The sequence below is a fragment of the Elgaria multicarinata genome, chromosome 6 (assembly GCF_023053635.1).
Source record: "Elgaria multicarinata webbii isolate HBS135686 ecotype San Diego chromosome 6, rElgMul1.1.pri, whole genome shotgun sequence".
NCBI classification, from domain to species: Eukaryota; Metazoa; Chordata; class Lepidosauria; order Squamata; family Anguidae; genus Elgaria; species Elgaria multicarinata.
Genome location: NC_086176.1, coordinates 16,895,399 through 16,909,951, shown reverse-complemented (window position 1 = coordinate 16,909,951; position 14,553 = coordinate 16,895,399). Strand labels below are relative to the sequence as shown.

General features: G+C 45.3%; 1 protein-coding gene across 2 annotated transcripts in view; it reads right to left on the bottom strand.

The window, feature by feature from the left end:
* The window catches only part of PIGG (phosphatidylinositol glycan anchor biosynthesis class G (EMM blood group)), a 72,572-nt gene extending 59,174 nt beyond the window's left edge, over positions 1 to 13,398 (bottom strand). For both annotated transcript variants that reach the window (XM_063129112.1, XM_063129111.1), the window contains exons 1-3: positions 13,245 to 13,398; positions 9,562 to 9,767; positions 390 to 599 (exon numbers count right to left, since the gene is read on the bottom strand). In XM_063129112.1, coding sequence (XP_062985182.1) covers positions 390 to 599; positions 9,562 to 9,767; positions 13,245 to 13,398 — 570 coding nt within the window. The remainder of the gene's footprint in view (positions 1 to 389; positions 600 to 9,561; positions 9,768 to 13,244) is intronic.
* Positions 13,399 to 14,553: the final 1,155 nt, after the last annotated feature.

The window sequence follows — 14,553 nt, the reverse complement described above, 5'->3', positions numbered from 1 at the left end:
GAGACCAACGGAGCTTCTTCTATGGTCATTCCAAAGCCGTGGGGAGTTTTGCCCAGCCTGAAGTAAGGCTCAATTGGCTTGTGGTTTTGTAAAAATCGCATATGGAACATTCAGAAGTTCACCATGGCAGGGTGCTAATTAATTGCTGCCTCCAACTGCCAAAGAAATGGCAAAAGACCCTCAACCGAGACATGAAAAAGGAAAGTGTAATTACCAGGTTTAGAAAGACGTGGTGACGAAGACATTGCTTAGGAACGCAGCTGATCAATCCAGCTTTCGACTAACAGCCAATAGGTTGATTTTCAAGACACATACGAAAGTACACTTCCATGCCAATAATTATTCGCACACTGATCCAACTACACACCTTCTCACAAGCAACGTCTCACCTCAGTGTAGTCCGAGACAAAAAAAGACGTTGTTCCGTCATATTCTACAAACTGTTTGGGAAAGAGTCTAACCCAAGTGTCATCCCCATAGAAGATGATCCTTTTCCCGGCTTGTTTGGCCTGCCAGATCAAGTTGTCTTCCAGCAAGGCTGGAGAATTGAGGTTCATGATGATATCAATGAAGCCTGGGATGCTGCCAGTTGTCAGTGCCTGCAAAATAGGTGTCCCAAAAGCAGAGGGGGGAAAATGTCTCATAAGGTTTGAAAGGAGGAGAAGCCTGCCTTGGAACAAGGACATAGGCAGGCAGGCATGGATTTGCACATGGATGATGTGTCATTCTATGACATGCTAATGAAACAGATTCTATTATTATTATTATTATTATTATTATTATTATTATTATTCATATCCCGCCTTTTTCCCAGTACTGGGACTCAAGGCAGTTTACAAGATTAAAACATGTACAATTAAAACATATAAATATAAATTACAAAAGTTAAAACAGAATTAAACCTACAGTAAAATTAAAAACATGTTAAAAAATTAAAAAAACTTTTACAGGTTAAAAGGGGGGATCCAATATATTAACACAGGTGTGGTATAGTTCCAAAAGCCTGCTGAAACAAAAAAGTTTTTGCCTGCCTTCGGAACTGTTGCACAGAGGGAGCCAGCCTAGCCTCCCTGGGAAGGGAGTTCCAGAGCCTTGGAGCAGCCACCGAGAAGGCCCTCTCCCGCGTACCCATCAGGCGTGCCTGGGATGTTGGTGGGACTGAGAGAAAGGCCTCCCCAGAAGATTTCAGAGCAGGGCAGGCTCATATGGGAGAATACGGTCTTTCAGATAACCTGGACCCGAGCCGTAGAGGGCTTTATAGGTGATAACCAGCACTTTGAATTGTGCCCGGAAACAGTGAAGCTGTTTTAACAGGGAAGTCGTATGCTCCCTGTAGAATACAACTGCACAAGCAAGTCGTGATTACTGATCTACCCCCATAGCCCTACATCAAGGCTGGGGACCCTATGGCCAACCAGAAGTTGGGCTACAACTCCCATCACCCTGCTGGCTAGACAAATCAAATAACATCAACATTTGCCCATTGTCAAATACTGCCAAATATTCCATGAAATCAAGAAAATACCCTTTTATAAATCTACCTTTTTCATAACACACTGGCCCCATTCAGAAGACACCTTAAACCACGGCTTTAACCATGGTGGTTAAGCCAGAAAGCTGGGCTGTGTTCAGAAGACACCTTAAACCTTGGCTTTAACCATGGTGGTTAAGCCAGAAAGTCTTATTCACCGTGGTTAAAGCCATGGTTTAAGGTGTCTTCTGAACATAGCCCGGCTTTCTGGCTTAACCACTGTGGTTAAAGCCATGGTTTAAGGTGTCTTCTGAAGGGAGCCACTGTGTCTGCTGAGAGCAACAGCAGGAATGGGGGGCACTTGCTCCCCAGCCCTATTTGTTGGGTTACAGATGTTCACCCCCCCCCATTTAAATCAACTATCCCCTGCTCTATAGTTCTCTCCAAAGGGTGCCTGCCCTCCTTCCTCCTAATTAAACCATATGGCCTGTTCTGAACTCACTTTTAGGGCAGGGATGGGTAAAAGTAAGATCTGGAACTATTGATAGCATTCGGGGGCTCTCAAACAGATCGGCAAGGATTTCTGGTTTCCAATTTTTTGTAACTGTGTCGGCAACAATCTGACGCCCTAGGGTGGATTCTTCTCTGGAAAGACTGTGCCTTTCTGCAAAATGGTTGTTTTGTGACTGACTATAGCAGAAATTTTCATTCCCCGTTCCCCAGGCAGTCATTCTGTTAGAACTCCTAGGACACTCCCCCAAAATTCCAACTGCGTTGGGAGAACCCTTACAGAAGCCATTCATCAAAATAAAAGAACTCAATACGTAGGTCTGTCAGCCCTATCTGTCTTTTCCTAAAGCAGATAAAAATCTGTCCTCACCAGCATCTATTTTGGGATGCCGATTGCGACGTCTTATTTTGGGAAGTGCGCAGTAACTTTTAAGGGCATAAGGATAAATTAATTGCATCCGCTCATTATGTGCTAAAATAAGACACTTCTCAATGTTGGAGTACTTAATTAGAAACTCATTTAACATTAGTACTAAAGAGTGAATGGCATTCCATATTCTTCACTGCAGGCTTCCTAAGGGTTGCATTTATTTGTTTTTAGAATGGATCATATTTTAGTTATGCAGGGTGTGTTTTTTCTCATCTCTAAATTTTTCACAGCCCAGTAAGTCTGACGTCATGGCAACCACAATTCTGAAGCCTGTCTTGACAGTGGAATTGGTTGCCAACATAATTTGCCTGGTGTGGCTGTGCACTGCATCAGGTTAAACAGACATCCTCTAAATTACTCCACAACAGCCTTACCCAACCTGGCACCCTCCAGAGGGGTTGGAATACAACTGCCATCATCTCTAGCCAGCAGGAAGCTGATGTGCCTTGTAGTCCATCACATCTGGAGGGTGCTAGGTTGGGGAACGGTGCTCCACAATAACCTTCTATTTACATCTGTTACGATCTTTTCTCATGCAGTTTTCTTTAGTGGTAATTGAAACTTTCCTTCCACAAGTATAGATCTATGTTCCCAGCTGCCAGTGGCAAATCCAAACTGAACACAACTCCTAGATCTCCAACCAGAGGAGGCTGGTGGCTCCAATTTCAGTGGCATTTGATGCCATCGACGACGGTATCCTTCTGGAGTCGGAATAATGTACAAGTACAAGAAGCTTAAACCTGGCCTGGTAGCAAATAGGCAGCCAGTACAGTTCAACTGAGGCCCAATCCAGAAAAGGCAGAGGTACTGTTGTGTAGTCGAGAAGCTAATCCAGGACTGCCTGTTCTGGACAGTGTTGCTTTCCCTCTGAAGCCACTTGGGAGTGCTTCTGGACCCAGCAGGGCTTCTAGAGGGTCAGGTAACTGCTGTGGCCAGGAGTGCCTTTGCTCAGCTTTGGCTGGTGTGCCAGTCACACCACTTTCTGGAAAAGGTTGATCTGGCCACAGCAAACCATGCCTTAATCACTAGACTACTGCAACATGCTCTATGTGAAGAGTGTTGCATCACTTTGCCAACCATAATACACCGGCCCTACACCAACTGCATTGGTTTCCACTTCATGCCCAGGCACCAATCTAAGTGCTGGTGCTTACATAGAAGCCCAAAATGGTTTGGATATCTGAAGGACCGTCTCCTCCTTCATTTAACTGTCCATAGTTTAGGACCTGTTTTGGAGGCCTTGTTATGTGTCACACCAACAAGAGATAAGACAAGACAAGACTTTATCTGTAGCAGCAACCCACTTGTTGAATGCCCTCCTCAGGGAGGACAGACAGGTTCTTTTCTTAGTGCAGTTTTAGATGACCCATTAAAACCCTTTTGCTCTGCCTGGTATTTGAATGATCTGTAATTCTGCTCCATTTCTAAATATGCTTATCCTGTTTTAAATTTGTTTATCCTGATATTTGTTCATTATGACGTTGTTTTATATGTTTTAATTTATATGTCATCTTGGGGGCCTTTTTGGGGCTAAAAGGCAACATATTTTTTATAGAAATAATTGTTTTGAATGTTAGGAATAAGAATATTCTATTTCTAGATGTTTCTAATACTCAGAAGGTTGTATCAAATGTTATCCAATGGGTCATATCCAATGCTAGTCTAACTTAAGTGGTTCTGTTCTAAGTAGGACTTACTTTAGATACAACCCAGAGTGTGTGGACTAAATATTTCCCAAATTTCAGCTTTTTGTGGGGGCAGGAAATATGCTATTTTGAGTGGGGATATTAAGTCTCTCCTTTTAAGGAACAAATGCACAGACTCCTACAGACTAGTCTTGGTATTTGCATTTTAGCTCCCTAGCTAGTGTGAGAACAACTTAACTATGTGGGTATATAATTTTAGTACTCTGCTTTGGGAAGAAGTGTGTGTTGAGTAGCCAGGTGTTTTGTACTATGTTTGTACCAAATTCCATGGCTCCAATTATTTCAGATATTCCCATGAGCCTCCACAGTCCAGTCCTCTTTATTATACATATTACAGCCTTAACATGGTGGAATGCAAAATCTACACTTCATCCTTAACACACTGCACACGGCTGTGTCCAGTGTAATACATACACCTGACCCACTCCAGCAAAAGTGATCAGTAGATGGATTAACTCTTAACTCTTGCATCTAAAACGCAATCATTATCCGTACCAAACTAGGGAGACGTCAGACAAAAATATGGAGCATACAGTATCAAAAAAACAATTCTAATTGTCAAGCATTAAAGGTCTAGCAATGTTTAAGAATGACAAAATAACAATGGGTTAAGTCCAGATTTAGTAATACTTGGAAGTAGATCCATTGAAATGGGACATAAACTAGTTGTGACCAGTTCGTCCCGACAAGACAAAATGCAGGTGATTCATTTCATTTATTATATTTCTATACCATCCCATAGCTGAAGCTCTCTGGGCAGTTCACAAAAATTAAAAACCATTAAAATACATTATACAAAGTACAAAAAAGCAGTTACATAAAAACAAACAGGTATCCTGCTTAGCTTCCGAGATCAGACGAGATCGGGCGTGTTCAAGGTAGTATGGCCGTAGGCCACAAACAGGTATCACCCAAACAGACAACATATATCTAAAAACAGGTTTTAAAACAATCAGCCAAAGACGATGCAGGACCTGATTAATGCTCGACATACGTTGCCAAATGCCTGATAGAGAAGGGCAGTTTTATTTATTTATTTATTTACTTATTACATTTCTATACCGCCCAATAGCCGAAGCTCTCTAAATAATTTGGCACCAAAAAGATAACAATGTTGGGGCCGTCTGATCTCCCAGGAAGTGTCCTCATTAAAGGAGATAGCAAATCTTCCCTTGCATGCTTATCAAAATTGCAATAAAAAAAGCATATGCATAAGAGACTCAGTTTCACCTGATTTACAAAGACTGCATTCGGACAGCACAATAGTCAATGGTGGGTTAATAGTCAACTCCATGGTTGATTATCGAAGGGGTACTCCCCATGCAACATGCTTATATTCAACCATAGTGTGGATTAAGGCCAGCATTGAGTTGACTATTAGTCCACGGTGTGTTTGACTGAGACATCCCCCACCCTCTCTCTCCCCCAGTCCTCCTGCTGGTATCCCATCAGCCACTGGGAGTTCTGCCAGCCGGACTATAGTGACAGCCACTGCTTTGGTCTCTTTTGCCAAGGGACTCTGTAGTGGCCGAAAATAACCAACCATGTGTGACAAAATAGTCAATACAGCCCGACACACAATACGATAACCAACGGTTGTTCAAATAACCAACTCTGCACAGTGTTGGTTATTTGCATTGGTTGTTTCAGTCAAATAACTAACCATTGTGTGAAAAAATCCCAACAGGCTACACAATAAACCAACCGTTGACTATTTAACCCACCATTGGTTATTGCATCATCCGAACCCAGTCAAAGTCTTTGCATGAGCAGTATTCTTTAAAGGTGAACTCCATTACCATAGATGGCACTGCATTACACCTAGACAAAAAATGTTCTTCTGTATTTGGGCATAGGTCACAATCTCACATCTAAAACTGAATGGTATGAATGATGGCAGGTAAGTAGGAAAAGGAAGAATGAGAAACACACCTACATCCAGCATCTTATCTTCATCACTGCTGTCTCTCAGAACCCCACAATCATATATGTAGATTATTTGAAGATTTGACCCATTTAAGCAAATGGCCAACAACTCGCAGCAAGTACAGCTTTAGAGCATGGAACTAATCCAATAGTTTACAGTATTTAGGCCTATTCTCCATCCTTAATATGGGCAGTATTTATTTATTAGCTTAGAAAGCTCATGGAGCCATTACTCTTTCCATATGCAATCAGTACCAGCATAGAAGCAGGGCTCACCATCACCTTTCCTACTAGGAACCTGTGGTTCCCAAACAAACATACATTTTTCTGCAATAGCTATTAAACATGATGCATCTTATCATAGAATCATAGAATAGCAGAGTTGGAAGGGGCCTACAAGGCCATCGAGTCCAACCCCCTGCTCAGTGCAGGAATCCACCCTAAAGCATTCCTGACAGATGCTTGTCCAGCTGCCTCTTGAAGGCCTCTAGTGTGGGAGAGCCCACAACCTCCCTAGGTAACGGATTCCATTGTCGTACTGCTCTAACAGTCAGGAAGTTTTTCCTGATGTCCAGCTGGAACCTGGCTTCCTTTAACTTGAGCCTGTTATTCCGTGTCCTGCACTCTGGGAGGATCGAGAAGAGATCCTGGCCCTCTTCTGTGTGACAACCTTTTAAGTATTTGAAGAGTGCTATCATGTCTCCCCTCAATCTTCTCTTCTCCTGACTAAACATGCCCAGTTCCTTCAGTCTCTCTTCATAGGGCTTTGTTTCCAGACCCCTGATCATCCTGGTTGCCCTCCTCTGAACAACCCAGCTTGTCTGCGTCCTTCTTGAATTGTGGAGCCCAGAACTGGACGCAATGCTCTGGATGAGGCCTAACCAGGGCTGAATAGAGAGGAACCAGTACCTCACGTGATTTGGAAGCTATACTTCTATTAATGCAGCCCAAAATAGAATTTGCCTTTCTTGCAGCCATATTGCACTGTTGGCTCATATTCAGCTTGCAGTCTACAACAATTCCAAGATCCTTCTCATTTGTAGTATTGCTGAGCCAAGTATCCCCCATCTTGTAACTGTACATTTGGTTTCTATTTCCTAAATGTAGAACTTGGCATTTATCCCTATTAAATTTCATCCTGTTGTTTTCAGCCCAGCACTCCAGCCTATCAAGATCACTTTGAAGTTTGTTTCTGTCTTTCAGGGTATTAGCTATCCCCCCCCTCCAAATTTTGTGTCATCTGCAAATTTGATAAGCGTTCCCTGCACCTCCTCGTCCAAATCATTAATAAAAATGTTGAAGAGCACTGGGCCCAGGACTGAGCCCTGCGGTACCCCACTCGTTGCCTCTCCCCAGTTTGAGAAGGTTCCATTGATAAGTACTCTTTGAGTCCGGTAGCCAACTGTGAATCCACCTAATAGTTGTTCCATCTAGCCCACTTTTAGCTAGTTCGTTAATCAGAATGTCATGTGGTACTTTGTCAAAAGCTTTGCTGAAGTCAAGATATATGACGTCCACAGCATTCCCACAGTCCACAAGGGAGGTTACCTTATCAAAAAATGAGATCAAATTTGTCTGACAGGACTTGTTCTTGACAAATCCATGTTGGCTTCTAGTGATCACCGCATTGATTTCAAGGTGTTTACAGATTGACTTCTTTATAATCTGCTCCAGAATTTTCCCAGGGATGGATGTCAGACTGACTGGTCTGTAGCTCCCAGGTTCCTCCTTTTTGCCCTTTTTGAAGATAGGGACAACGTTAGCCCTCCTCCAGTCGTCCGGCACCTCACCTGTCTTCCATGATTTTGCAAAGATAATAGACAAAGGTTCTGAGAGTTCTTCCGCTAGCTCCTTCATTACTCTAGGATGCAGTTCATCGGGCCCTGGAGATTTGAACTCATTCAAGGAAATTAGGTGTTCTTTGACCATTTGTTTATCAATCTCAAACTGTAATCCTGCCCCCTCAACTTCTGCTTCACTTTTTCCAGGGGGGTCATAGACCCGCTTTTGGGAGAAGACTGAGGCAAAGTAGGAATTGAGCACTTCAGCCTTTTCTTTGTCATCTGTTATCAATTTGCCATCCTCATTAAGCAGTTGAACCACCATTTCTTTCCTCTGTCTTTTACTACTCACATATCTGAAGAAAGCCTTTTTATTGCTTTTAGCATCCCTGGCTAATCTCAGCTCATTCTGAGCTTTAGCCTTCCTGACGCCATTTCGGCACTTCTGCGCCACTTGTCTGTACTCTTCTTTTGTAGCCTGGCCTTCCTTCCACTTCCTATATGTATCCCTTTTTGTTTTCAGGTCATCTCTAAGCTTTTTGTGGAGCCACATTGGTTTCCTCTGTTGTCTTCTATCTTTTCTCCTTGTTGGAATTGTTTGTAACTGTGCCTTTAAAATTTCCTTTTTTAAATACTCCCACCCATCCTGCACTCCTTTTCTCATTAGGCTCATTTGCCTAATGAGAAAAGGAGTGGATCAGCACTCCAAATGGATCAGCACACACCTTAAAATCTACAGCAGCCTTCCCCAACCTGGTGCCATCCAGAGGTATTGGACTACACCTGCCATCATCCCCAGCCAGCACAGCCATGGGAGCTAAAAGCCAACATTTCTGGACAGCATCAGGTTGGGAAGGCTGACCTACAGTGAACTATAAAGCAGAAAAGCCGCTGGATCCATCCCAGAGCACAGAATTCAGCTTCAGAAGAAACTCCAATTTTTGCCGATTTTTGAAAACACAAGTTTCCAGCCCTCATGGATGCAAAAAAAAAATTAGAAAATGGATGTTTCTAAATGTGAGGGCAATTGCAGGTATAAACTCAGAAAAAGGCGCTGCTAAATTTTATTTCCAAGGGCAAAGGGCATGCATAGAACCAGAGCTTGAACATAGATATACTCAGCAGAAGGCTGGTATCAGGAGCTCTATTCAAGATGTATTTCTTTTTCAAAAATCATGATAAAATATGCTTCAGCAAGATCAGAAGACGTATTTTCACTACCTGTCCTAGAAAACAGGCGTCAACAATTACTGAAACCTATGGCCAGGATCCAAAAAAAAAGAACTTTAATGCATAAGATAGAGCTATGTAGATATACAGAGCTTTGCTAGTTTCCCTCTAAGCAATCAATGTTGCTAAAGATGAGGCAAGTCTCATTTCTGATCAAAAGCAGGCTGTCTCTTCCGCAGCAGAAACTAGGAAGGGGAAGACAGCTACCAAAACTCTCTCCTGCACACAAATACCCAGTCTTGAGATGGTGGTCTTCAAAGCCCTCTCAAGGAAAGAGCAGTGCTGAGGAAGCTGTAGCCCTCCAGATGTTGGTGATCTACAACTCCCATCATCCCTCACCACTGGTCAGACTGGCTGGGGCTAATGGGAATTGGAGTCCACCAACAACTGGAAGGCCACAGGTTTTCAAGTCCTGAAATTGAGGAAGATACACCCATCCTGGAAGATGAAGATGTCAAAAAAAGCATCAGTTACAGCATATTACATTTGCCAAATGTCAGAACTTACTTTAATTCGAGGCATAGTGACTGTAGGTGGCTTTGCTTCTGCTATAAAGCTATGAGATGTTCCTCTTTCCACTATCTGCGTTGTATACGGCATGAACTGTTTACCTTTCAAACCAAACACAAAGTCATCCCTCAGGGCATCGATTAACACTATGACAGCTTTTTTAAAGAGAGGAGATGGTGTCTTGGTCCAGTTGGAAGAGAATCCTAAAAAAATAATGTAAGAAATGTAAGAGGCATCAATCTAAGCCAATGGTTGGTTTTCAACTAAAATACTAACCTCAACGTTCTCTTACATCTTCCAAACCCCTTTAGAAATAGGTAAGAATAAAGGCAGTCACCATAATAATGAGGGCAACTATGAATTTAATTCAGATGCTCAAGATTTGGGCTCTAGCCTCCAGCATAAATTTGTTTTAGTTGTTCAACAGCCATCTTCTCTACTGAGAAGTTTAAAGCACACTATGAGAAGACCAGAATTGGATTTTGGGTGGGAAGAAAGATTAGCGTTCTATGATTGCAAAGAGTATGCTAGCAAGGGTCCTACAGGTGGCATTTAACTTCTAATAGGACTCAGACATGTGTGGGAGAGCCAGCCTAGCCGTCCTGTAACACTTGCTCCTTACTTGCGTGCAGAGAGGAGCCAGGCTGCAGTTTCTTTTTCAAAATGAAAAAGGAAGCGCACGCTCTCAATGCATTTCTAACCTCTTCTATAGGCTACCAGAAATAGTGGTCGTCTGCCAAGCACAGCCAGAATTTATGGATCCCACAACCAGGAGGAGGAGTTTATGGATAGAAAGCATCATCAAGGGTGCAAATCAGCAGCACAAGGGCGCACTGGTGACTGACAAAGTATGAACCCAAAGTACCATATTTCTTCGATTGTAAAATGACATCGATTGTAAGACGCACACTAATTTCAGTACCACCAACAGGAAAAAAACACACCCTAAGACACACCCACGATTCTAAGAAAAAAGTGTGTCTTAGAATTGAAGAAATACGGTAGTAAACATGCAGAAGAGCCCTATTACTTAGAACCAGTTCACTTAATTGCTACCCTGAAGTCTTCTAGGCATAATGGAGTATTTATTATTATTAGTAGTAGTAGTAGTAGTAGTATCCCACCTTTTGCCCAATACTGGGCCTCAAGGCGGCCTTACAAAGTTTAAAACATACATTGTAACACCTAGGAAAAGAAATGTACAATAAATAAATAAATAAATAAATAGCAGGCTCATCCACTGCCCAGTTCAGATGTCACAGCAATCCAGGTGAGTTTAGTGATGTAGCGGCTAAAGTGTTGGACTGGGAGTCGGGAGATCCACTGCGTGACTTTGGGCCAGTCACAGACTCTCAGCCCAACCCACCTCACAGGGTTGTTGCTGTGAGGATAAAATGAGGATTACGTACGCTGCCTTGTGTTCCTTGGAGGAAAATGGGCGGGATATAAATACAATAATAAATAAATACATAGAAAATGGGCTGTTGGGAACAAGCAACCATGTCAGGGAAGAGACAAACCAGAGGTCCAGGTTCAGACGCAGCTGTACACAACCCAGGAGGCATCAGCCCCTGGGAGGTCTGGATTGTGCAACTCTAGTCCCCCCTAGTGCTATCAACTAGAAGGCACTGGGCAGTTTTAATTCAGTTTTATGTGTTTTATATTTACTGTTGTTCCCTGCCTCGATCAAAATGGAGGCAGGTAAGAAATAACTTATTATTATTATTACTCCTCCCCCATCAGCACTATTTTTTAAAATTATTACATTTATATCCCACCTTTCCCCCTCGTTAAAGAACCTAAGGCATCGTGCATAGTCCTTCTCCTCTCCATTTCATCCTCACAACAACCCTGTGGGGTAAATTGGTTTGAGAATTGCTGACTAGGGAGGGCTGTGCCTGCCCCACCAGCCAGAGAGAACGTTCAGGTGAGCCCGTAAAGAAGAGGAGACGTCTGCTGATCCAGCCTCTGAGCACTTGCCCCCTCTCTCTGGGAGGCAGGGAAGGGTACCCAAAGAAAGGATGCAAGCAAGATGCAGCGATGACCTTGCAGAAGAAGCCACTCTCCAGGTGTTGCAGGAGATGGGGCCCAGGCCCACTTCTTCTCTCTCCTTGGGCTGGGCATCACAATGGATCAGACCAGCTGTGCACAATCCCCGCCACTGCACTGCCCAGAGGGAGTGAGCACAGCTGCAGAGGCGGCTCTTGTGCAAGGAGAGCCGCCTCATCCTCTTCACTCCCTCACTTGCATCCTCCTCCGTGGCTGCGTGGCTCAACTTGCTCGCTTACTCATCCTGTAAATGCCTCCAGACGGAGGTCCGTCCCCCCCCCCGCCCCTAGTGCTACCAACTAGAAGGCACAGGGCAGCTCTTCTGCCTTTTTCTCCTTCACAGCTTTTCTGAGGTGAGAAAATGGAAGAGGTGACAGCAAATACAAGGAGCGTTCCAAGTGGGAGACAATGTCTGGACCCACCGTAAAATTCCATGAACGAGGGAGGGACATAATAGGAAGCATCCTGGGTGAGCCCACCGGCCCCAAACCTTTCACCACACCGCCCAAAGAGACAAGCTGCTATGTGAAGCAGCGAGCACCACTGCTTCCTCATTTGCCCTCTCCTCTCTGGGTGACACAGCAGGTACGGTTGGGCTCCCGAGGCCCAGTCCCCGCTGCTGTGGTGACCAGACAGTGGGCAAAATAGGGAGCCACTCCTTGCACAAGCAGCCACCTCAGCTCATCACACACCTGGGCTTGTTTGCTTGCTTGCTTGCTTCCAGAGTAGTGAGGATTGAGTCCTGCTGCCCCACTCAAAAAAAGGGAGGCCAAGCAAGCAGGCAGAGATGGCAGTCCTCTCCCTAAACTGCATCATGGGGCCCAATCCTTGCCACACCATGCCTCCCAGAGAAAGAGAGATCTCCAAGGTTAGTCCTATTTAGATTAGACACATTGAACTGAATGGGGCTTAAGTTAGGCTAACATTGAATACAACCCAGAGAGAGAGAGAGAACATGCAAACTGCCAACTTCATCCCTCCCTCCCTCTCTCTGTGCAACATGGTAGGGAGGATCGGGCTCACTGGAGGGGGAAAAGAAGCGTCAGACTGGGAGTCGGGAGATCTGGGTTCTAGTCCCCACTCAGCCATGGAAACCCACTGGGTGACTTTGGGCCAGTCACAGACTCTAAGCCCAACCCACCTCACAGGGTGGTTGTTGTGAGGGTAAAGTGGAGAGGAGGAGGATTATGTACGCCGCCTTGGGTTCCTTGGAGGAAAAAAGGCGGGATATAAATGCAAAAGGAAGAGGGTAGTGAACCCGCAGAGACATCTTGCTGAGGACCCCGCTTAACCTTGGAACTACAAACCCCACCTGGCAGAGATCAACAAGACAGGCTGGAAAGAAACAGGCCCACCTGGCCGCTTTCCCAAGTTGGGCAGATCTGCACCAGGAAGGAGGAGACGGCAGTGGAGGCTGGTGGCTTCGGGGTCAGCGGGGCAGTGAATCCGCTCTGGGTTTCAGCCCGAACTCTAAAGGAGCTCTCCAAGGTGCTGATCCCTATCCACGAACTGGGTTCGGCACCTTGGAGAGCTCCTTTAAAGTTCTGGCTGGAACCCAGCGCGGATTCACAGCCCCGCTGACCCCGAAGCCACCAGCCTCCACTGGGAGGAGGAGGAGGAGCTGCCTGTACCTGCGGGAGGTGGCTCCGGCGGAGGATGCGCGCTGGCCCCATTGCGAGGCAGCGACCTCACCGGCACCGGGAAGAAGCCCCGGAGGAAGAGCCCGACGCCCAGCGCCTGCACCAGCAGGCAGGACGAGGCGAAGACCCCCGAGCGCAGCCGCATCCTCCCGCTGCAGCGCCGGCAGGTAAGCGAGGCAGGGACGGCGCACCTGCGCGGAAGCCGCCGCAGCCGCCGGCGGGCCAAAGCGGCGAGGAAGCAGGCGAGAACAAAAGGCCAGCCAATTAATGGGCGCCAACCGCCAAACCTGTGCGGCGATTGGCCGACGGCGCACCAATCCCCGGGAGCTGGGCTGTGGCACCCGCCTCGGAGGCGAGTACATCCAATCCGAGGAGAGAAAACCGCGGAAGGACTACATTTCCCAGGAAGCCTTTGCGGCGGCGCCTTTACCATTGGCCCAAGCCAGGGGCTTCCTTTAAGCAAGAGTCACGTTCCTAAGCAAGATCACTTTAACACGAATCACTTCGTTTTTAGGCCTTACCTGTTAAATCCGGAGTATGCACACTTGCCAGTGTGGTGTAGTGGCTAGAGTGTCGGACTTGGGAGTCCGGAGATCCGGGTTCTAGTTCCCACTCAGCCATGGAAACCCATTGGATGACTTTGGGCCAGTCACAGACTCTCAGCCCAGCCTACCTCACAAGGTTGTTGTTGTGAGGATAAAGTGGAGAGGAGGAGGAGGATTATATATGCCGCCTTGGGTTCCTTGCAGGAAAAAAGGCGGGATATAAATGCAATAATAAAAAAATGTATATATTTTATACACTTGGCATCAGAGGGAGTCAATTTAAAATTCTGTCGACCATGGAAGATCGAAGTCAGCTTACCCCAGATGCATAGGATTTCTACAATATTTATTTAATTACATTTATATACCGCCACCCACAGCTGAAGCTATCTGGGCAGTTCACAAAAGCTAAAAACAGTAAACATTAAAAATATACAAAATTTAAAAACCATCAGAGTCATAAAAACAACAGTATAAAAACAGCAGCATCCATTTAAAACAACAGTTCTGGGGTCCATTAAAAAACAAACTTAGCGTTCAATGCCTGGGAGAAGAGGAAAGTCTTGACCTGGCGCCTGAAAGATAACAATGTTGGTGCCAGGCGAGCCTCAGCGGGGGAGATCATTCCACAGTTGGGGGGCCACCACCGAAAAGGCCCTCTCCCTTGTTGCCATCCTCCGAGCTTCCCTCAGAGTAGGCACTCAGAGGAGGACCTTAGATGTTGAGCGCAGTGTACGGGTAGGTTTATGTCGGGA